Source organism: Nerophis ophidion, linkage group LG03 (assembly GCF_033978795.1).
Source record: "Nerophis ophidion isolate RoL-2023_Sa linkage group LG03, RoL_Noph_v1.0, whole genome shotgun sequence".
Lineage (NCBI taxonomy): Eukaryota > Metazoa > Chordata > Actinopteri > Syngnathiformes > Syngnathidae > Nerophis > Nerophis ophidion.
In genome coordinates, this window is record NC_084613.1 from 30,612,546 (window position 1) to 30,636,639 (window position 24,094).

A 24,094-nucleotide genomic window follows, 5' to 3' on the forward strand; every position below is an offset into this window, starting at 1 on the left:
AGTGGCATGCTGATGGCATGTCATTCACGTATATTAGGAACAGTAAAGGTCCTAGTATACTGCCTTGGGGGACTCCACAGCTTACTGAGAGGGGAGGGGACATGGTGCCGTTCACCTCTACCACCTGTTTCCTCCCCTCCAAGTAAGATTGCATCCAGCTTGATGAGGTTTCGTCGAATCCGATTGCTCGGAGCTTATCCAACAGTATAGCGTGGTTAACGGTGTCAAAGAGAAGTATTACTCTGTTCGGGAGGATTCGTGTTCATGTTTGCAGGTGGAAGACTAAGCTGTTCCCATACCAGACAACATAAAGGAGGACACAGCAGACTAAAAGACTGTATCCAATCTCGCCCGTGAAAAGGGACACCAGGGAAAAGGAGAGGACCACTTAGTCCAGTTACAACTGCACTGATTACATTAGAGACACAGGACCCAACTGTGTTAATGTGTCAGAGCTCTGGTTTCCTCTAACAAATAAGCCGAATGGAGGCAACAGTGGTGTATTCCTTAATTTGAACTAACCGCGTGCCACAGGTCCAGTCAATCGTGATGTTGCTAAATGCAAACGACGTCCTCCCGAGGTTGCTCCTCATGAAACATTGAGCACCACCACAGGTTTTACTCATTCATGCTATAAAAGCAGTGTGGCAGCTGCTGTTATCTCTGAACACACATACTGTCTGCAAAGCAACGCACTCTTATAACACTGACACACCTGCTAGTAGTTGTTGGACAGGACAAAGTAAGAATGGGTTGACTGACACGTAAACCGACCAATGGTAGCATGGAGTCAATAGAGAAAACCCAAAGAGGAACACAAGTCAGTATTCCAAACCCTGTTTCCATATGAGTTGGGAAATTGTGTTTGATGTAAATATAAACTGAATACAATGATTTGCAAATCCTTTTCAACCCATATTCAATTGAATGCACTACAAAGACAAGATATAATTTATGTTCAAACTCATAAACTTTATCTTTTTTTTTTGCAAATAATAATTAATTTAGAATTTTATGGATGCAACACGTGCCAAAGTAGTTGGGAAAGGGCATGTTCACCACTGTGTTACATTATATTTTCTTTTAACAAAACTCAAGAAACGTTTGGGAACTGAGGAAACTAATTGTTGAAGCTTTGAAAGTGGAATTCTTTCTCATTCCTGTTTTATGTAGAGCTGTCGTATTTTACGCTTCATAATGCGCCACACATTTTCGATGGGAGACAGGTCTGGACTGCAGGCGGGCCAAGAAAGTACCCGCACTCTTTTACTATGAAGCCACGCTGTTGTAACAAGTGGCTTGGCATTGTCTTGCTGAAATAAACAGGGGCGTCCATGATAACGTTGCTTGGATGACAACATATGTTGCTCCAAAATCTGTATGGACCTTTCAGCATTAATGGTGCCTTCACAGATGTGTAAGTTATCCATGCCTTGGGCACTAATACACCCCCATACCATCACAGATGCTGGCTTTTCAACTTTGCGCCTATAACAATCCGAATGGTTATTTTCCTCTTTGTTCTGGAGGACAGCACGTCCTCTGTTTCCAAATATAATTTGAAATGTGAACTCGTCAGACCACAGAACACTTTTCCACTTTGCAACAGTCCATCTTAGATGTGCTCGGGCCCAGCGAAGCCGGCGGCGTTTCAGGGTGTTGTTGATAAATGGGTTTGGCTTTGTATAATAGAGTTTTAACTTGCACTTACAGATGTAGCGACCAACTGTAGTTACTGACAGTGGTTTTATGAAGTGTTCCTGAGCCCATGTGGTGATATCCTTTACACACTGATGTCGGTTTTTGATGCAGTACCGCCTGAGGGATCAAATGTCCGTAATATCATCGCTTACGTGCAGTGATTTCTCCAGATTCTCTGAACCTTTTGATGATTTTATGTACCGTAGATGGTAAAATCCCTAAATTCCTTGCAATAGCTCATTGAGAAATGTTGTTCTAAAACTGTTCGACAATTTGCTTACAAATTGGTGACCCTCGCCCCATCCTTGTTTGTGAATTACTTAGCATTTCATGGAATATGCTTTTATACCCAATCATGGCACCCACCTGTTCTCAATTAGCCTGCACACCAGTGGGATGTTCCATATAAATGTTTGATGAGCATTCCTTAACTTTATCAGTATTTATTGCCACCTTTCCCAAGTTCTTTGTCGCGTGTTGCTGGCATCAAATTCTAAAGTTAATGATAATTTGCAAAAAAAAAAAAAAATGTTTATCACTTTGAACATCAAATATGTTGTCTTTGTAGCATATTCAATTGAATATGGGTTGAAAATGATTTGCAAATCATTGTATTACGATTAAATTTAATTCTAACACAATTTCCAAACTCATATGGAAACGGGGTTTGTATAAAAAATCATGATAACTTTGGGGACAAGAGTACAAAATTCCTAAAAAAAAAAAAAAAAAAAAAGAAGACATGTTTGTGGTAAAGTTAACGTTTAAAGAGATATTAGGTATTTTGAACAAGGGGATATTATTTTCAGGCTTGTCACTGGCAGTTTTGGTTATGTTTTTGTTTGCCATCCATCCATCCATTTCCTACCGCTTATTCCCTTTTGGGGTGACGGGGGGCGCTGGCGCCTATCTCAGCTACAATCGGTGGCGACTTATCCAGGGTGTACGCCGCCTTCCGCCCGATTGTAGCAGAGTTTTAGATTTTCCCTCTGTTTTATTGTTTTAGTTTTCCCCCTGTTTTATTTCCTGTCATCACTCTTATTTTTGTTCAGTTTCCTGCTTGCCTCCCTTAGCGCTGTTCCCCTCATTTAAGACTGATTGGCACTTGGCCACACCTGGTGTCAATCAGTCAGCTGCTATTTGTACCTGCTTTGCCCTCCAGTCAGGGCTGGAGTATTGTTTGCTGTATGCTGTGAGCTATCCCTGGATCCTGACTCCTGTCCCTGTTTGCTGTTTCCTGGTTTCTGGTTTGTGTTTTCCTTGCATTTTTTTAACATTAAAATCATGTTTTCTTGTACCACGCCTGCCATCTCTGCATCTTGGGGTTCGTCACCACCACTTCATGACAGATGTAAGGTATTTTTTACAAAAAGATGTGAACTAAATGCACTCTCGGCTTCAGAATGTCATACTACTGTACGTGTTGGAATCCTGGTTTCCCTTAAGGAAGTACAGCTCTCCGAGTGTTGGCAGCACTGATGAAGGCCCAGACCAGGGATTTCAACCATGCAGGTTCAGAACAGGTTCAATACGGCCCACGAGATGAGTACCCTAAGCTTAAAATTGAGCTGCATTTTTAAATCAAATAAACTGCTGTTCTGAATATGCCCGCTGGATGTCGCAATAGCAATTCTGTTAGGCAAGCAAATAGTTTATAAATATATAATAAGTATTTGGTAAACCATTCAAAGCACTCACTGATGGAAGGAGGTTTTGGCTCAAATTCTCACGATACATGGCCCCATTCATTATTTTCTTAACACGGATCAGTCGTCCTGTCCCCTTACCAGAAAAACAGCCCCAAAGTATGATGTTTCCACCCCCATGCTTCGCAGTAGGTATGGTGTTCTTGGGATGCAACTCAGTATTCTTCTTCCTCTAAACACGACGAGTTGAGTTTATACCAAAAAGTTCTATTTTGGTTTCATCTGACCACATGACATTCTCCCAATCCTCTGCTGTATCATCCATGTGCTCTCTCCGGCAAACTTCAGACGGGCCTGGATATGCACTGGCTTAAGCAGGGGGACACGTCTGGCACTGCAGGATTTGATTCCCTGTCGGCGTATTGTGTTACTGATGGTGACCTTTGTTACTTTGGTCTCAGCTCTCTGCAGGTCATTCACCAGGTCCCCCAATGTGGTTTTGGGATTTTTGCTCACCGTTCTTATGATAATTTTGACCTCACGGGATGAGATCTTGCGTGGAGCCCCAGATCGAGGGAGATTATCAGTGGTCTATTATGTCTTCCATTTTCTGATAATTGCCCCCTCAGTTGATTTTTTCACACCAAGCTGCTTGCCTATTGTAGATCCACTCTTCCCAGTCTGGTGCAGGTCTACAATTATTTTCCTGGTGTCCTTCGACACCTCTTTGGTCTTGGCCATAGTGGAGTTTGGAGTCTGACTGTTTGAGGCTGTGGACAGGTGTCTTTTACACAGATAACGAGTTCAATCAAGTGCCATTAATACAAGTAACGAGTGGAGGACAGAAGAGCTTCTTAAAGAAGAAGTTACAGGTCTGTGAGAGCCACAGATCTTCCTTGTTTGAAGTGACCAAATACTTATTTTTCATCATAATTTACAAATAAATTCTTTAAAATTCCTACAATGTAAATTCCTGGATTTTTTTTCACATTCTGTCTCTCACAGTTGAAGTGTACCTATGATGAAAATTACAGACCTCTGTCATCATTTTAAGTGGGAGAACTTGCACAATCGGTGGCTGACTAAATACTTATTTGCCCCACTGTATGTTATACCGTCGGAAAGGTCTTGCTCGCGCCGACAGCGGTACTTCACGTTGGGAACATTTTGTGTTACCATGGCGACGCTATTCACAAATAAATAAAAAAAATGGGCCAATACCCTTTTAATGGACGATTGATTTGAGACCTACTCAGTGGCCTAGTGGTTAGAGTGTCCGCCCTGAGATAGGTAAGTTGTGAGTTCAAACCCCTGCCGAGTCATTCCAAAGACTATAAAAATGGGACCCAGTACCTCCCTGCTTGGCACTCAGCATCAAGGGTTCGAATTGGGGGTTAAAGCACCAAAAACGATTCCCAGGCGCGGCCAAAGCTGCTGCTCACTGCTCCCCTCACCTCCCAGGGAGTGTTCAAGGATGATGGGTCAAATGCAGAGAATAATTTCACGACACCTAGAGTGCGTGTGATAATCATTGGTATAACTTTAACAAACGCCAAAAAGACAAGATTACCTCCTCTTGTAGCTCAGAAACAATTCCACGTAGCTCGGAGCTTAACATCTCATTTTGTTCACACACTTGTCTGCTTTAACCCTGGCTAAAAAAACTTTTACGTTCTATTTTTGGATTTGGCTGGATAGCCATCGTAAGAAAGGCTACCTCTATTGCTCATTTTGTACTGTTACACCGAGAACTCACTGATTGAGACACTCGGCACCATCTTCAAAGTACGGCGGCTTCCGACAACCCTCGGCCAGAGGTCCAGGGCACAGATAGCAGGCCCTTATCGAAATTATGCCTTGTCAATCAATACTGCAACATTTTTATATATTGATTAGTAAGGGCCTGTTGCAATGCAAGCAGCCCATATTACTATTGCTCATACTTTAACTTATTATTACAGTTCCGCACATTTTTCTTACGCTTAATACGTGACGAACCGGGCAATGAACCCCCACATATATTATACCGTCAGAAAGGTCTCGCTCACGCCGACAGCGGTACTTTAAGTTGGGAACATTTTGTGTTTCCATGGCGATGCTATTCACAAATCAATTTAAAAAATGGGCCAATTTAATGGGTACATACCTTTTTAATGGTCGATTTCTACGTGACAAACGCCAAAAAGACAAGATTACCTTCTCTTGTAGCTCAGCCATTCTTTGACGTAGCTCAGTAAGTAACATCTCATTTTGTTCACACACTTGTTTACTTTAACCCTGGCTAACAAAATGTACATCCTATTTTTGGTGGCCATTGGAAGAAAGGCTAGCTCGGTTGCTCACTTTGTACAGTTACACCTAAAACTCACAGATTCAGACACTCGGCACCATCTTCAAAGTACAGCGGCTTTCGACGACCCCCGGCCAGAGGTCCAGGGCACAGATAGCAGGCCCATCAAAATTTCTGCTGGAATTTTCTAGATTTACTTAGCTCTACTGTTTACACAGAACAACACTGTTGACTAGACACAGTTTCAACTGTTGCAACATATTTGTAGGGGCATCAACGGATTGGGGAAACAACTGATGCCAAATTACCTTCTGTGAGGCCAAACCGGCTGGATCTATTTATCGGGACTTTTAGAAGAAGCAATCCTGACCAGGCAGCGACTGAGCTCACATTTAGTTTGGGTAACTGTGGAGACGCCGTAGCAACAGTTGATATCCTGACACCGAGCTTCAAAGTAAAGCACCTCTCAATACGCTCAAGCTTTACACTCCTTCACTAAAACAAGATGGCAGCGCAGTTTTATCAGTTCATTTCTGTCATATACAGCTTGTTTACCTAAATCCAACCATTGTTAGAAATCAAAGGGTTTGTCGGGTGCAAGCTATAATAACCTCTGTAGTGTGAGCCACAACACAGAGTAAACAGCTACTCATTAACTGCGTGATTAATTAGAAACACAAGACAAAAAACATCAACAATGGTGTTTTTGTTTTTTTACCATTACAAATGCTTCACTGTGCCAGGGGGAATAAATAAGGTACAATCGGCCTATTTTGTCATGTAACTAAGGAAGTCAGAACAAATTGGTGAGACTGTTTCAATGGAACAAACTTTCTACTAAAACAGGCCTCTACAAAGTGAGGGATAAACAAAGTTTTCTCCGCATGTCTGTGGAAACAGTGAGTCTTAGCTTTCGCGCAGCAATTAGAGGAAAACAGAGAATTGTGTACCAAAACATATATATATATATATATATATAAATGCAGACCCTTACCAAAAAGCAGTCAAATATTGAAGGCGGATTGGACAACTGAAGTCTCGACATTTCATTTTCTTTTTTAACACAGCAATCAAATATCAGAGCAGAGGAAGCCTGTGGGCAAAAAGAAACGTTTGGGGCTCATTCGTCAAGCTGCATCTAGACGACAGGGGCTTTTGAAATAATGGGAGCAAACTTGTGCCACTTGCTAAATGCAGAAGGGAGAGTCATAGTTCGAAAATAAATTAAAGCACAATGGCTGAAAATAAAGGACGCACCGGATTATAGCCATAGGTGTCCCTGTTAGGTATGGGCAGCCTTCTGTAATAACGAGATATATATATATATATATATATATATATATATATACATATGCATATATATGCATATATATATGCATATATACGCATATATATAAATATATATATATATATACAGTTTATATATACAGTATATGTATATATATATATAAATATAAATATAAATATATATATATATATATATATATATATACGCATATATGCATATATATAAATATATATATATATACAGTTTATATATACAGTATATGTATATATATATAAATATAAATATAAATATAAATATATATATATATATATATATATATATATATATATATATATATATATATTAGGGGTGTAACGGTACACAAACATTTTGGTTCGGTACGTACCCTGAATCAGAGGTCACGGTTCGGTTCATCTTTGGTACAGTAAGAAAACAACAAATTATATATTTTTGGGTTATTTATTTACCAGATTTGCTAAATATTTAACCAAAAATGTTTTTCTTAGTGGAATAATTAATGTGAAGTAATCAGAAGCTTGGATAGGTCAATTATTCATAATATTGATTTGATTCAATATTATGTTTTGAGCAATGACAGTTTGAAAGAAAAAAAACAGGTTTGTTTTATTAGTCAACGTTGCAACTTTTTCTAAATTACATTTAGCCTTTAAGCTTTTTTATTTCACTTCTGTTATGTTTTTGTTTATTTTAATAGTATTTTTAGAATGTGCCGTGGGCCTTTAAAACATTAGCTGTGGGCCGCAAATGGCCTCCAGGGCACACTTTTGACACCCCTGCTATAGATACTAAAAAAATAAAATCTTATAAATCTATGGGTAAAAAGCAGAGCCTGGCGATGATTGCGCGTTTATCATAACTCTCTCCCTCTCTCTGTCTCTGCCCTTCCCTCACGAATGCTGCCGTGTGCACAATGTGTTTTGTTTTTAACCCCTTCTTAACCCTGAACGTACATTGAAAATACACGCAACCCTAACTCAAAATGCCGGACATTTGAGGCATTTAAGAAACTCCACCCGGATAGCCCCGCAAAAGAGGACATATCCGGTGAAAACAGGACGTATGGTCAGTCTAGCGTCGCCCGGTCGCTGCTGGCATGCCGTGTGTTGTGCCTCGATGTGCATTGTTTACACAACGTGTGGTACGCTACTTAATATGTCCGTGTGGAAACTCGTTCTGTACACCTCCGAACTGAACCGAAACCCCTGTACCAAAACGGTTCAATACATCCATCCATCCAATTCCTACCGCTTGTCCCGTTCGGGGTTGCTGGAGCCTATCTTAGTTCGGGCGGAAGGCGGATATATATATATATATATATATATATATATATATATATATATATATATATATATATTAGGGGTGGGCAAATTAATGCGTTAATTACGAGTTAACTCATCAATCTATTAACGCCGACAATTATTTTATCGCACATTTGCGTATGTTGTTTACATGCTTTTATTTTGTTAACGCCTTTTCTTAAAAAGATGGCGTCGCCCGGATGGGCTTTAGCGTCGAGGGGCTCTTGGTAAAGATGGAACATTTGGCGAAAATACCGGACAATTCTGCAAATTTCATGGCTGGCTTACAGCGTGGTCACTCCGGGATCACTTACGACCGCCAGACAATTCTGGATGTGGATAGATCGGGCCGTTTTGGACTGAATGACGCGTGCTTGCTAGACCGGCTAGTTAGCATGGGAATACTTTGCCGGCTACATCCAGCGGCCTGTGAAGCAGCGGACTATATGTGTTGTCTGTCTATTTATGAATAATGCAGACGAGGAGTGTTGGCTGAGTTCTTAACGTTTGCTTTCAGAGCGTGCATATCACAACATACAAGATGCCGTCATGGCGACACAACCTATACCGGGCTACCGCGCATGCTCGTCACTCCTGTTGCATGCTAGGTAGGGTAGTTCTTTTTTTCCCTGGCTCATAACATCACAATATCGTACCATGTATATGCGTTCAGTTTATCAAAGCACCAAGCAAACAATCGGAAAATTCCCATCATATCAATTCCTAGATATGGTCATAATTATTTTAAGTGCACTACGCAGAATAAACACAATATTATTAATATTGCTACTACGGATAATTTGATCAAAAATTCCCTAAAACAGCCCACTACCTATAATATAGGTTTTTTAAACATGCGATCCCTGATAAAAAAAATGTTTCTGCTGTTACCTCAGAAATTGCCTGTTCAGATGTTATGATTGTGGCTCAGAGATTTTTATGTAGATTATATTTATTTTCCATAACAAACAGGATAACTTAAATACCCTGGCAGTGGCAATAAGCTTAAATGTTTGTATTTACATTTTTTGAGTTGATTTTCATAAAATATGCTATTTAACTGCTACTGTTTAACAAGGACTGATTTAAATTGTGTTAGTACAACAAATGTTTTGGCGCTTTTGTTCATGTGGGAGAATATTCCAATAAAGGTGCACTACACTCTACTTTTGAATTCATTATTGGGCATTGCGTATACAGTGCAGTTAATCGCGACTAATCTGAGGAATAGTGCGATTAACTTTGATTAAAATTTTCAATCGTTGCCCAGCCCTAATATATATATATACATATATATATATATATATATATATGTATATATATACATACATATGTATATATATATATGTATGTACTGTATATCTACATTAAAACATTCTTCTTCATACTGCATTAATATATGCTACTTTTAAACTTTCATGCAGAGAGGGAAATCACAACTAAGTCAATTGACCAAAACTGTATTTAATAAATACTCTTCATTCTCTCACGGGTGACTTTTTAAATGAAAAAACAAATTAATAGTGTTGCTACCTTTTTGTAGTAACACTTCTGCTGCATACTTTGCATATTGCTGTTGTCTGCTGAATATCTTCCGCTTGAAGCCAAACCACCAGGTAATGGATCCCCTGCTCTTTATTTTGAGCATTTATTGTTCTTCCTCCATTTGTGATCAGTCTCGCACCATCTCTCTCTTGTATTGTCACAAGCTCCGCTTGACCTGCCTCAGCTGACGTTAGCCATGCTGCTACCTCTCTGATCGGCGAGAGCGTATGACACTAGACGCGCGAGAGTATGTGACGTATGTAAGAAGGTGGGCTTGTTTTCCGTCTCTGTGAGAAGGAGACAGAGAAAAGGAGTGAGAAACGCCTGTTGTGTAATGCACGCAGCTAAAAGCAAGTGCGTGAGAACATATAATCGAATATTACGATATAGTCATTTTCTATATCGCACAGAGACAAACCTGCAATATATCGTTTGTATCGATATATCGCCCAGCCCTACTGTGTATATATATATATATATATATACACACACACACAAGTAAAATAACTGGCAAAAAATCACTTTGCATACAATGTTGTGGTAAATTAAATAAACTTGTTAAATTAATAATGAATACATTTAACTACAATGAAAAAAAAAAATCAAAGTACAGATGAAAATGCAGCTTCACCACTTTAGTCAAATTTTTTGCACTTAAAAAACTTCTCGAAGACTTAAGCTCCAGACTTTTTCTGTTAGTTTGATTATGTGTGTAGTGCCACAAGTGGTGGAAAAGTGTATTACAACCAAGTACTGCTGCGGCCCATACTAACCACAGCTCAGATTTCTAACCTGGGGTAGGAAACACTGTTTTCTACGGTCTACTGTCTAAATTCCAACGTCAAGATTAGATTTTGGCTAAAAAACTTTGACTTTAGAAAGTGATCAAAGGTAGAAATGATTTTGAATCCAGGGCAACAGATGAGTGAGAGTGTGCTATTCTATGGCATAACAAAAATAGTCAACACGCTAGAAAGGAAACATGATCAGACAGCGTAAGAGAAAAAGATGTTGACCTACTTATGCCTCCTATTTTACACAAACTCAAGTTCTCTATATCCTGACTGATGACGGTTCGTCACGTTTCTTTACATATGGTAGTTTAGGTAGTTTTACAGCGGATTACAAAGTCTTTTGAGTTTGTATTCGCAAGTTGATATGTGGTCTAAAAGAATACCTAATAAAAGATGTTATAGTAGTCACAGATGTCCCTTTTGGGCATGGGCAGCTTTCTGTGATTTCTGGGACCAAAAGTTTACATACACTTGTAAAGAACATGGACAAAGATAAGACCTTTTAGGGAAAAGTTCTGTGGTCAGATGAAACAAAAATGGAGCCGTTAATCCACAATACGCAGCAATATGTTCGGGGGAGAAAAGATGAGGCCTTTAATCCCAGGAAGACCATGCCTACCATCAAGCATGGTGGTGGTAGTATTATGCTCTGGACCTGTTTTGCAGCCCATGGAACTGGTGCTTTACAAAGAGTAAATGGGACAATGAAAAAGAAGGATTACCTCCGAATTCTTTAGGACATCCTAAAATCATCAGCCCGGAGGTTGGGTCTTGGGCACAGTTGGGTGTTCCAACAGGACAATGACCCCAAACACACATCAAAAATGGAAAGGAATGGCTAAATCAGGTTAGAATTAAGGCTTTAGAATGGTCTTCCCAAAGTTCTGACTTAATCGTGTGGACAATGTTGAAGAAACAAGTCCATGTCAGAAAACTGACAAATTTGGCTGAACTGCAGCAATTTTGTCAAGAGGAGTGGTCAAAATTTCAACCAGAAGCTTGTGGATGGCTACCAAAAGTGCCTTATTGCAGTGAAACTTGCCAAGGGACATGTAACCAAATATTAACATTGCTGTATGTATACTTTGGACCCAGCATATTTGGGCACATTTTCAGTAGACCCATAATAAATTCATAAAAGAACCAAACTTCATGAATGTTTTTTGTGACCAACAAGTATGTACTCCACTCTATCACATAAAAATAAGAGTTGTAGATATTATTGGAAACTCAACACAGCCATGACATTATGTTGTTAGCGTATCGCACGTTGTGTAAACAATGCACATCGAGGCACAACACACGGCATGCCAGCAGCGACCGGGCTACGCTAGACTGACCATACCTCCTCTTTTCACCAAATATGTCCTCTTTTGCGGAGCTGTCCAGGTGGAGTTTCTTAAATGCCTCAAATGTCCGGCGTTTAAGTTAGGGTTGCGTGTATTTTCAATGTCCATTCAGGGTTAAGAAACGGTAAAAAACTAAACAAATTGTGCACGCAGCAGTGAGGGAGGCGCAGAGAAAGAGAGAGCGAGAGAGTTATGATAAACGCGCATGCGTCGCCAGTCTCTGCTTTTTACCCATAGATTTATCAGATTTGATTTTTTATTATCCATAGCGATGAGGTGGGGACTTGTCCAGGGTGCACACCGCCTTCCGCCCGATTGTAGCTGAGATAGGCACCAGCGCCCCCCGCGACCCCAAAGGGGAATAAGCGGTAAAAATGGATGGATTGATTATCTATAGCGGGGGTTTCAAAAGCGTGCTCCGGAAGCTATTTGCAGCCCATAGCTAATGTTTTAAAGACCCACGGCACATTCTAAAAATACTATTAAAATGAACAAAAACATAAACAAAAGTGAAATAAAAACGCTTAAAGGCTAAATGTAATTTAGAAAAAGTTGCAACGTTGACTAATAAAACAAAGCTGTTTTTTTTTCTTTCAAACTGTCATTGCTCAAAACAAAATATTGTATCAAAATCAATGTTATTATGAATTATTGACCTATCCAAGGTTCCGATTACTTCACATCAAATATTCCACTAAGAAAAATATTTTTGGTGGAAGATTTTGCAAATTTGGTAAATAAATAACCAAAAAATTTACATTTTGTTGTTTTCTTACTGTACCAAAGATGAACCGAACCGTGACCTCTGAACCGAGGTATGTACCGAACCGAAATTCTGGTGTACCGTTACACTATATATATATATATATATATATATATATATATATATATATATATATATATATATATACATATATATATATATATATATATATATATATATATATATATATATATATATATCTTACTGTATATTTACAGTACATGTTTCTTATTGCAAATTTTTCCTTAAATAAAATAGTGAACCTACACGATAACTTGTCTTTTAGTAGTAAGAAAACAAACAAAGGCACCTAATTAGCCTGCTGACATATGTAGTATCATATTGTGTCATTTATCATTCTATTATTTTGTCAACATTATTAAGAACAAGTGGTAGAAAATGGATTAACAATCAACTTGTTAATTTACTGTTAATATATGGTTATTTTCTCTTTAAACATGTTCTATCTACACTTTTGTTAACATGTAACAATCACTTATTCTTCTGTAGTTTGGATGCTTTACATTAGTTTTAGATGATACCACACATATAGGTTTCAATCCGATATTTCAAACTTCAAACAAACTTCAGTCTGGAGCGCACTTTGTTTCTAACTTAATGAAACCATTTGAGCCTTTTAAACCGTCTTTGGCTCGGCACACACAACACTCACTGTATAAATACGTACACCGTGTCAACAGTAACTACAGTATCCTTTTCACTCCTCACGGAGGAGAAAAAAGGAGCCAGTAAATGAAAATGGATCAACGTGTGAATCATCTGGAATGAGTTTTGAATGATGAATTGTTCCTACAAGGCAGGTTAATGTTTCTTTGGTCAACGTGTTGCCGAATATTCAGAGAATTCTCCCGGGATGCCTTTTCCCACTACTACTGTGCAGCATCTAAAGAGCAACATGAAACTATTGTAATTGATGTGACAGGTTTCTTTTTCACCAACACAGAAGGATGCAGAGCATGAAGGAAAAACAGGGCAGCAGCATCAAAAGAGAGCATTTGAGGTGCAACAGCTAAAAACGGCATGTTCCCACCAGCACTGCTTAGTACTCTACAGGTGTCCTTATTTAAATGTACGAGGCTTTTTAATTATGTTTTAACAGTATCCCATTTAGAAACCCCGTTTCCATATGGGTTGGGAAATTATATTAGATGTCAATTTAAACGGAATCCAATGATTTGCAAGTCCTTTTCAACCCATATTCAATTGAATGCACTACAAAGACAAGATATTTGATGTTCAAACTCATAAACTTTTTTTTTTTTTGCAAATAATAATTAACTTAGAATTTCATGGCTGCAACACGTGCCAAAGTAGTTGGGAAAGGGCATGTTCACCACTGTGTTACATCACCTTTTCTTTTAACAACACTGAACTGAGGCAACCCATTGTTGTAGCTTTGAAAGTGGAATTCTTTCCCATTCTTGTTTTATGTAGAGCTTCAGTCGTTCAACAGTCCGGGGTCTCCGCTGTTGTATTTTACGCTTCATAATGCGCCACACATTTTTGATGGGAGACAGGTCTGGACTGCAGGCGGGCCAGGTAAGTACCCGCACTCTTTTTTTACGAAGCCACGCTGTTGTAACACATGCTGAATGTGGCTTGGCATTGTTTTGCTGAAATAAGCAGGGGCGTCCATGAAAAAGACGGCACTTAGATGGCAGCATATGTTGTTCCAAAACCTGTATTTATCTTTCAGCATTAATTTTGCCTTTACAGATGTGTAAGTTACCCATGCCTTGGGCACTAATGCACCCCCATACGATCACAGATGCTGGCTTTTGAACTTTGCGTCGATAACAGTCTGGATGGTTCGCTTTCTCTATGGTCCGGATGACACGATGTCGCATATTTCCAAAAACAATTTAACATGCGGACTCGTCAGACCACAGAACACTTTTCCACTTTGCAACAGTCCATCTTAGATGATCTCGGGCCCAGAGAAGTCGGCGGCGTTTCTGGATGTTGTTGATAAATGGCTTTCGCTTTGCATAGTGGCGCTTTAACTTGCACTTACAGATGTAGCAACCAACTGCATTTAGTGACAGTGGTTTTCTGAAGTGTTCCTGAGCCCATGTGGTGATATCCTTTAGAGATTGATGTCGGTTTTTGATAAAGTGTCGTCTGAGGGATCGATGGTCACGGTCATTCAATGTTGGTTTCCGACCATGCCGCTTACGTGGAGGGATTTCTCCAGATTCTCTGAAACTTTTGATGATATTACGGACCATAGATGTTAAAATCCCTAAATGTTTTGCAATTGCACTTTGAGAAACGTTGTTCTTAAACTGTTTGACTATTTGTCACGCAGTTGTGGACAAAGGGGTGTACCTCGCCCCATCCTTTCTTGTGAAAGACTGAGCATTTTTTGGCAAGCTGCTTTTATACCCAATCATGGCACCCACCTGTTCCCAATTAGCCTGCACACCTGTGGGATGTTCCAAATAAGGGTTTGATTAGCATCAACTTTATCAGTATTTATTGCAAAATTTTGCAACTTCTTAGTCACGTGTTACTGGCATCAAATTCTTTAAAGTTAATGATTAGTTGAAAAAAAAAATGTTTATCAGTTTCAACATCATATATGTTGTCTTTGTAGCATATTCAATTGAATATGGGTTGAAAATTATTTGCAAATCATTGTATTCTGTTTATATTTACATCTAACACAATTTCCCAACTCATATGGAAACAGGGTTTGTATGAGCGTCAAACATGATGAAAATGCACCATCTCCCTCACTTTTTGCTCCACTTTTGAGAGAAGAAGCACAATGAATCTGCCTTCTGCATATGCCCAAAAGCTTGGTTTGAAAAAAAAATGAGGCTTCGCTACTCATCTTAAAACGGGTCATATTATTTAAAAAAAAGTTCACTTCATTGTAGACTATATGCATTGTTGCAGGTTGCAACAATACAATTATCCCGCCATCTATTTACTACCGCTTGTCTATTTTGGGGTTGTGGGGGGTCTCCGGAGCCCATCTCAGCTGCATTCGGGTGGTAGGCGGGGTACACTCTGGACAACTAAAGAAGGGGTAAGCCTGCATACATTTCCAAACGATGGGACTATGAGGAAAGTGTGGACTTCTCCGGCCAAATTAACTCATGCAAAAAAAGATAGGATAGGCTTTGTGTTTCCCACAATGGTGAAATTGCAGGGTTGCAGCACAGATGCAAAAAGTACACAAATATTAAGTAAAAAAGACATGAAAACCCGAAGGAAACATTAGAACACAAAGGACATAAGTCGTCAAAAGAGCACACCACTACCATTTCAGTGGCGCCATTTTTTGCATACAGCTACAAAAGTAAAACCTAACCTAAAAAAATAGCAATAAACAATACATATCGTGCACAAACCCGACTATAAAAATGGGACCCATTACCTCCCTGCTTGGCACTCAGCATCTAGAGTTGGAATTGGAGGTTAAATCACCAAAAATGATTCCCGGGCGCGGCCACCGCTGCTGCCCACTGCTCCCCTCACCTCCCAGGGGGTGGTAAAGGGTGATGGTTGAATTGCAGAGAATAATTTTGTTACACCGTGTGTGTTTGACAATTATTGGTACCTTAACTTTAACAATTTGGTACAAACCAAGCGAGGAGTGTAATTTGCAGCGATCATTTTAATGATTCTGACTCTGAAGATGAAGGGTTTTGGTCAGAGTTTGGATGGAATTTTTTTTTTAAAGATTCAAGCCAAATGCGTTCCAGAAAATCAGGAGCACCCTTGAGGTGACTGAGTCAAAACCTGCGGGGAATACTGAGAAAGAAGGGCAGAATCGGCGCTCAAAAATGAGAGAAAAATTAGATAAGTCGCAAGTATTCTATTTGTTTGCTTTTCTATTGATATTATCCTTGAGATGCTTTAGGAAATGCTGAAAGAGCATGAGGTATTATGAGCTATGGTGTCTTAGCAGGGAAATCTGAAAATGGTGATTATTTTATGTTCTTATTTTGCTCATAATAGCTCGGTTAGTAGATTGGCCGTACCAGCAACTTGAGGGTTCCAGGTTCAATTCCCGCTTCTGCCATCTTAGTCACTGCCATTGTGTGCTTGGGCAAGACACTTTTCCCACCTGCTCCCAGTGCCACCCACACTGGTTTAGATGTAACTTAGATATTGGGTTTTACTATGTAAAGCGCTTTGAGTCACTAGAGAAAAAGTGCTATATGAATATAATTCACTTAATTTCACTTACCATATCAGTTTTGAAGTAACCATGGACCAGGGCGACAAAAACAGGCAATTAAGTGACCAAAATAACATTTTTATATGTCTTTATCGGGCGTGTGATTTGAACTTAATGAAAAAGACTGAAAAAGGTCATAAAGGTCCTGGTTTTTCATCAATGCAAATATTTGAAAAAAAAAAGACCTATTTAAAGTTTTTTTTAATGTTTATAGAATTGAAAAAATATCGACAGAGTTGACTTAAATACATACTCCATTCATGCACATGAATCCCTATGTCTGTTTCAGTCAATATGTTATTTAGTCACTACAGTACTTACAACTTGTGTTCACATCCACAGGAACCACATGGGTTAGCCTACTCTATACAGTATTTACAACCTTGCTAGTGTTCACTTCAGACCCACAGATGGTTCATGTACTTAGTGACATTATTTACACATTGTTTGTCTGTTTCAGTCACGATGTTATTTAATCAATAGTCACTACAGTGATTACTACTTCATCCACAGGAACCACATGGGTTAGCCCACTCTATACACTATTTACAACCTTACTAGTATCCACCTCACAGCCACAGATGGTTCATCTACTTATTTACATTATTTACACATTTCTTTGGCCTTTTTGCTTTGATGGCTCTGACATGAGCCTTACTGGCCAATTTCTGGGCAGTTTGCATTTTCCTTTTTGTTTCTGCTTTAGTAGCTTTTGCCTTGGATTTTATAGCCAATTTCTGTGTCTTTGACTCCTTCTCCACTTCTGACTGCTCCAAATGCAAAAATCTTAAAGAGTACAAACAATGTTTATTCAATCAGCTAATTTCCTTTATCTGAAATATCCATTTGTGATTTATAGCATGAAATGACAAATATTTTGCAGTCATGTCGTTTATGTTTCGAAATTATGCAACTATTCAGTGTCAAAATATCAAGAGTAGAAATAATGAACACAATGTCATCTACTGTCTTGTTGTAAAGCACCAATGAAAATGAAATGAAGCATTTAGACAGGCTATACTGTAGCAAACGTGTCTGCAAAATCATGTGTGTTGTTAGATGTTTACTCTACGTCTTTCATGTCGAGAGCAGTTTTAGTTTGGGCTTACATGGAGCATTCACACGCAATTCAACATGCTACTACTTCGACATTTCTCGACCGATTTGAAAATTTTCAACAAATTTCTAGGAATGCCCGTTTTTGGGTAACCTATTTCCACCATTCGTTCACATTTTTCAGCATTTCAAACCGTCAAAACACTCCTCATAGTCAGGACAAAAAGTAAGTTGGTTAAGGAATTTGAAAAATTCCCGGTTTTCCCGAAATTCCAAGAATTTCTCCATTAAAAACTGTTACTAAGTCAATTGCTCCTGATGGGTGCTGGTTGGCGCCTTGCATGGCAGCTCCCTCCATCGGTGTGTGAATGTGTGTGTGAGTGGGTAAATGTGGAAGTAAAGTCAAAGCGCTTTGAGTACCTTGAAGGTAGAAAAGCGCTATACAAGTACAACCCATTTAATATTTCTTGACCCATTTAAAAATTCTAACACCAACCAATTGAGCTCATGCTCCTAATCATTTCCAAAAAAACAGCTTTTCCCAAAATTCCAGGAAGTTCCCTTTGAAATGAATGGGACATGTTTCCAAGTTGCAAAATTCCCAAATTTTTCAAACTATTCAAACCATTCCAACATCAACACATTCCACTCATCTTGGACATTCAAACTAACACTTTCCCAAGTTCCAAACCAAATTCCGGTTTCCCTGGAAATTCAAACTTTTCAACATTCGAACCATTCCAACATTCAAACCATTTCAGCGTTTAAAACGATTTTAACATTTAAACCATTTCTCCATTCACTCTAAGTTCTATTAGCCTTTCAGTTCAGTGTCAGCTTTTCAACATTCAAACCATTCCAACATTCAAACTATTCCATCCATCCATCCATTTTCTACCGCTTATTCCCTTTCGGGGTCGCGGGGGGGGCTGGCGCCTATCTCAGCTACAATCGGGCGGAAGGCGGCGTACACCCTGGACAAGTCGCCACCTCATCGCAGGGCCAACACAGATAGACAGACAACACTCACACTCACATTCACACACTAGGGCCAATTTAGTGTTGCCAATCAACCTATCCCCAGGTGCATGTCTTTGGAAGTGGGAGGAAGCCGGAGTACCCGGAGGGAACCCACGCATTCACGGGGAGAACATGCAAACTCCACACAGAAAGATCCCGAGCCTGGATTTGAACCCAGGACTGCAGGACCTTCGTATTGTGAGGCAGACGCACTAACCCCTCTGCCACCGTGAAGCCCCATTCATAATACATTCTGTCAGCATTTCAGTTCAACTTCAGCATTGGAGCATTCACATGCAATTCAACATGTTACTACTTCTACATTTCTAGACCGATTTGAAAAATGTCAACAAATTTCCAGGAATTTCCGTTTTTGGGTAATCTATTTCCACCCTTGTTAAGTCCGACTACTCTTTTCACATTTTTCAACCCATTTCAACCGTTCCACCGTCAAAACACTCCTTATATTCAGGACAAAAACTTGGTTGGTTCAGGAACTAGAAAAATTCCCGGTTTTCCTGAAATTCCAGGAATTTCTCAATTAAGAATTGTTACTAATTCAACATTTCTTAACCGATTTAAAAAATTCCAACACCAATCAATTGAGCTCATGCTCCTAATCATTTAAAAACAAAAATCCCGCTTTTTGCAAAATTCCCAAATTTCCAGGAAGTCCCCATTGAAATGAATGCGGACATTTTTCAAAGTTGCACAATTCCCACATTTCTCAACCTATTCAAACCATTCCACTCATCGTGGACAATTTCCGGTTCCCCTGGAAATTCAAACTCTTCAACATTCAAACCATTTCAGCGTTCAAACCAGTGGTTCTTAACCTTGTTGGAGATACCGAACCCCACCAGTTTCATATGCGCATTCGCCGAACCCTTCTTTAGTGAAAAATAAAATGTTTTTTAAATTCAAGACAAAGTTATATGTTTTTGGGAACACTTTAGTATGGGTAACATATTCTAAGTAGCAAATACTTAATTTAGAGTTATTTGGTTAGGGTTAGGGTCAGGGTTAGAGGGTTAGAGTTATAATAAGGCCATGCCAAATAATAGTTAAGAGTCAATATGTTACTAATTTGCATGTTAATACGCAACTAATTAATGGTGAATAGGTTCCCCATATTAAAGTGTTACCATGTTTTTTTTACTGGTGCACAAAATGAACCGTGCGTGAACATCAACTTGTTCAAACAACAAAACCAACACAGTGCATAAACTTACAACAAATTACACACCTGCAAATCAGTCAGCTGTTGCTGTATCCGTAATAGGCCGATAGGGAGAAGTTTGTATTTACACGAAGAGTCGGGTGTGTTTTGACCTCCGCCGAACCCCTGAGGCCGACTCACCGAACCCCTAGGGTTCGATCGAACCCAGGTTAAGAACCGCTGGTTTAAACGATTTCAACATTCAAACCATTTCTACATTCCTTCAGGAATAGCCTCTCCTAGTTATTACTAGACTTCTTCTCAGTAAAGGAGCAAACAGTCACTACCCAGTGGGCACCCGTCCTTAGTTCAACGTCAAGGTGATGTTGAAATTACGTCGCGACGTCGCTCAACCATATCCCGACTAAATCATAACACACTGACCCCACCACACCATGTGTTGCAAATCTGGTTTGTTTTCATCATCGGGGGACATCGTCGTTTCAACGTCGTTTCAACGTCGTATCAACGTCGTTTCAACGTGTACAATTCAACTTGCCAACCATTCTGCGCGCGCATCGGCCATTTGCAACTGAAGTTTTCAACGAAACCGCTGCTTGATGGTAGCATGCCGCACCACACACGCCACCTAGCATATCACAGTGAACTATTAGCCAAGCTTTTGCGCATGCGTGCTGAAGTACTTCCTTTCCAATCCAGCAAGCAAAACAAAGAGCTTTGAAGATTTGAATTTGAAATCGAACTATTTCACTGCAAAAGCAAACCGTCGACGTCCATAAAGATTCAGGTTTGTACCTTGAGATAATACTTGTTATTTAAATCGATATAATTTTGGCCCTTTCACTTGAGGGATGCAGTAAAACTAGAAATTTATCTCACCCCTATTCTCAACGCTCGATGTAGTCACAGGTGAGTTTGTGTGTGTGTTTAATAATTACATTAACTTGATAAAGATAGGGATCACTCTGTATTGCAGTTACTTGTAAACAAGTATACTCTGAATATTGCACAAGATAATAATATTTGGGTAAATCACATGCACCCTTAATAAATTTGTATTATTTTTGCCTGTTTACAGCTAGTGCCTTGGATACCCAGAAGGGGATCGAAACCATGGTCCATGATGCCATAAAAAATAAACTCAAATATGCCCCAGGACGGAAGGGAGGAATAGGATGGGCATCACAGGCTAAATAAATAATAATATTGATTGACATTCTCGATTTTCTTTGTACTTAATTTTAAATTTGCATAAACAGGATTGAGCCTGGAGCTATATATGCACTCTCTTTTGTTGTCTTTAATTATATTGATATTTTGGTTGATATTACGTTGATAATTGGTTGGTTGATATTGGGTTGATCTTAGGTTGAAACTGAAAGTTGAATCAACGTTGAAACATTGACGTTGATTCAACGTCGGTGTTTAAATGTTGATCCAAGTTTCATTTTCAACCTAAATCCAACGTTATTTCAACACGGGAAAGTAACGTTGTTTCAAGGTTGATTAAACGTCTCCGTGCCCACTAGGTTCCTATTACCCCACTGACAAGTCACTGTACCCCTAAAGCTGCAAGGTGACTTTTTATTCGTGCACTGCATGCAAATGTGATGAGTTCTGACAATAGTGGGTCACTCTCGCATCACCCGAAATGAGCCTGGGTGCAGTTAGAAACGCCCACTTCCATGGCCGACAGGTGACTCACCTGAACGGTGCACGTATATTCCGAGTCGTCCAGAAGCCTGACGGTGCAGCTGTATTCCCGTTCCAGATTCCTGATGCTGCCACTCACCAATCGGCTCAACATCTTGCTGCGTCTCGGCCGGGTGGAAGGGAACAATAAAGTCAACACAACAGCGGTGTGCACGTGAACGTCACAAAGCCCACACTCCCGGGTCCCCCAAACGCACCGGAGCAGCGCGTAGAGCGGCCAATTTGTGCACCATGGCTCGCTTCGGTCCGGTCAGTTTATCGTCGGCGATGCACGATGTAAAGATACCGCAAAACGATGCATCCGCCGATGCGGGATTATCGCCCTCCATTCACAGACGCCACTTGAGCCGGGCGGGCGGGACCCAGAGAGATCTGACGTCAAAGTCGACCAACGGGAGGGCGGGGAGGAGGGGTCGAGGTTTGGGAGCGCACTTCCAGGCTTCATTAGAGAAAAGTCTGCACATTTCAGTGAAATACTCACAAGATGCACGGCGTGCACACGTGTGTCTGGTTCACGTTGCTGCAAAAACACGTCAAGTCAGTTATCCATGGGGATTTTGTTGGCAAAAATTGATGTAAACCTGTAAGAAAAAGCTCATTTTACAGGCCATTATGGAGAGGATTGGATGTGTTTTACTGCCCCCTGCAGGAAAAAAAACCTTACTGCGCCCTTCATAAAGACTTTTCTGCATCTTGATGCATTTGTTAAAACCTTCCTCATTAAACTAGAATGCGTCAACATTTCTCAATCCATCCATTTTTTACCGCTTGTCCGTTTGGAGGTTGCAGGGGGTGCCGGAGCCTATCTCAGCTGCATTCGGGCGGAAGGCGGCGTACATCCTGGACAAGTCGCCATCTCATCACAGGGCCAACACAGATAGACAGACAACATTCACACTCACATTCACACATTACTGCCAATTTAGTATTGCCAATATTTTTCCATAGATTTGAAAAAGTTCAACAAATTTCCAGGAATTCCCCTTTTTTGGGTAACCTATTTCCACCCTTCTTAAGTCCGACTACTCCTTTCACATCTGTCAACGCATTTCAACTGTTACACTGTCAAAAAACTCATATTCAGGACAAAAACTAAGTTGGTTCAGGAACTAGACAATTTCCGGTTAACCCGAAATTCCAAGAATTTCTCAATTAAAAACTGTTACTAAGTCAATATTTCTTGACCAATTTAAACAATTCCAACACCAACCAATTCTTTCATTTCAGGACATTCATGCTCCTAATGATTTTCCAAAAATCCATCTTGTCCTAAAATTCCCAAATTTCCATGAAGCATCCATAGTTGCACAAAGTGTATGCAGGCCATTATGGAGAGGATTGGGTGTATTCTACTGCCCCCTGCAGGATAAAAACCTTACTGCGCCCTTCATAAAGACTTCTGCATCTTGATGCATTTATTAAAACCTTCCAAATTATACTAGAATGCTTCAACATTTCTTGATCCATCCATCCATCCATCCATGTTATACCGCTTGTCCCTTTGGGGGTCGCAGCCTATCTTAGCTGCATTCGGGCGGAGGGCGGGATACACCCTGGACAAGTTGCTACCTCATCCCAGGGCCAACACAGATATACAGACAACATTCACATTCACATTCACACATTAGGGCCAATGTAGTGTCGACAATATTTCTCCATCGCTTTGAAAAATTTCAACAAATTTCCGGGAATTCACGTTTTTTTGGGACGGCGTGGCGCAGTGGGAGAGTGGCCGTGCGCAACCCGAGGGTCCCTGGTTCAAATCCCACCTAGTACCAACCTCGTCACGTCCATTGTGTCCTGAGCAAGACACTTCACCCTTCCTCCTGATGGGTGCTGGTTGGCGCCTTGCATGGCAGCTCCCTCCATCAGTGTGTGAATGTGTGTGTGAATGGGTAAATGTGGAAGTAGTGTCAAAGCGCTTTGAGTACCTTGAAGGTAGAAAAGCGCTATACAAGTACAACCCATTTATCATTTACCATTTATTTTTGGGTAACCTATTTCCACCCTTCTTAAGTCCGACTACTCCTTTCACATGTGTCAACCCATTTTAACCGTTCCACCGCCAAAACACTCCTTATATTCAGGACAACTACTAAGTTGGTTAAGGAACTAGACAATTTCCGGTTACCCCGAAATTCCAGGAATTTCTCTAATAAAAACTGTTACTAAATCAACATTTCTTGACCAATTAAAAACAATTCCAACATCAACCAA

General features: G+C 39.9%; 1 protein-coding gene across 3 annotated transcripts in view; it reads right to left on the reverse strand.

The window, feature by feature from the left end:
- LOC133549431 (FERM domain-containing protein 5) overlaps positions 1 to 22,337 on the reverse strand; it is a 198,797-nt gene extending 176,460 nt beyond the window's left edge. For 2 of the 3 annotated variants that reach the window (XM_061894821.1, XM_061894820.1), the window contains exon 1: positions 21,870 to 22,334. In XM_061894821.1, the coding sequence (XP_061750805.1) occupies positions 21,870 to 21,971 (102 nt within the window). In that variant the 5' untranslated portion in view covers positions 21,972 to 22,334. Of the gene's footprint in view, positions 1 to 21,869 lie in introns of all 3 variants that reach the window. The other variant, XM_061894819.1, reaches the window with a different exon arrangement.
- Between the last annotated feature and the right edge of the window lie 1,757 nt (positions 22,338 to 24,094).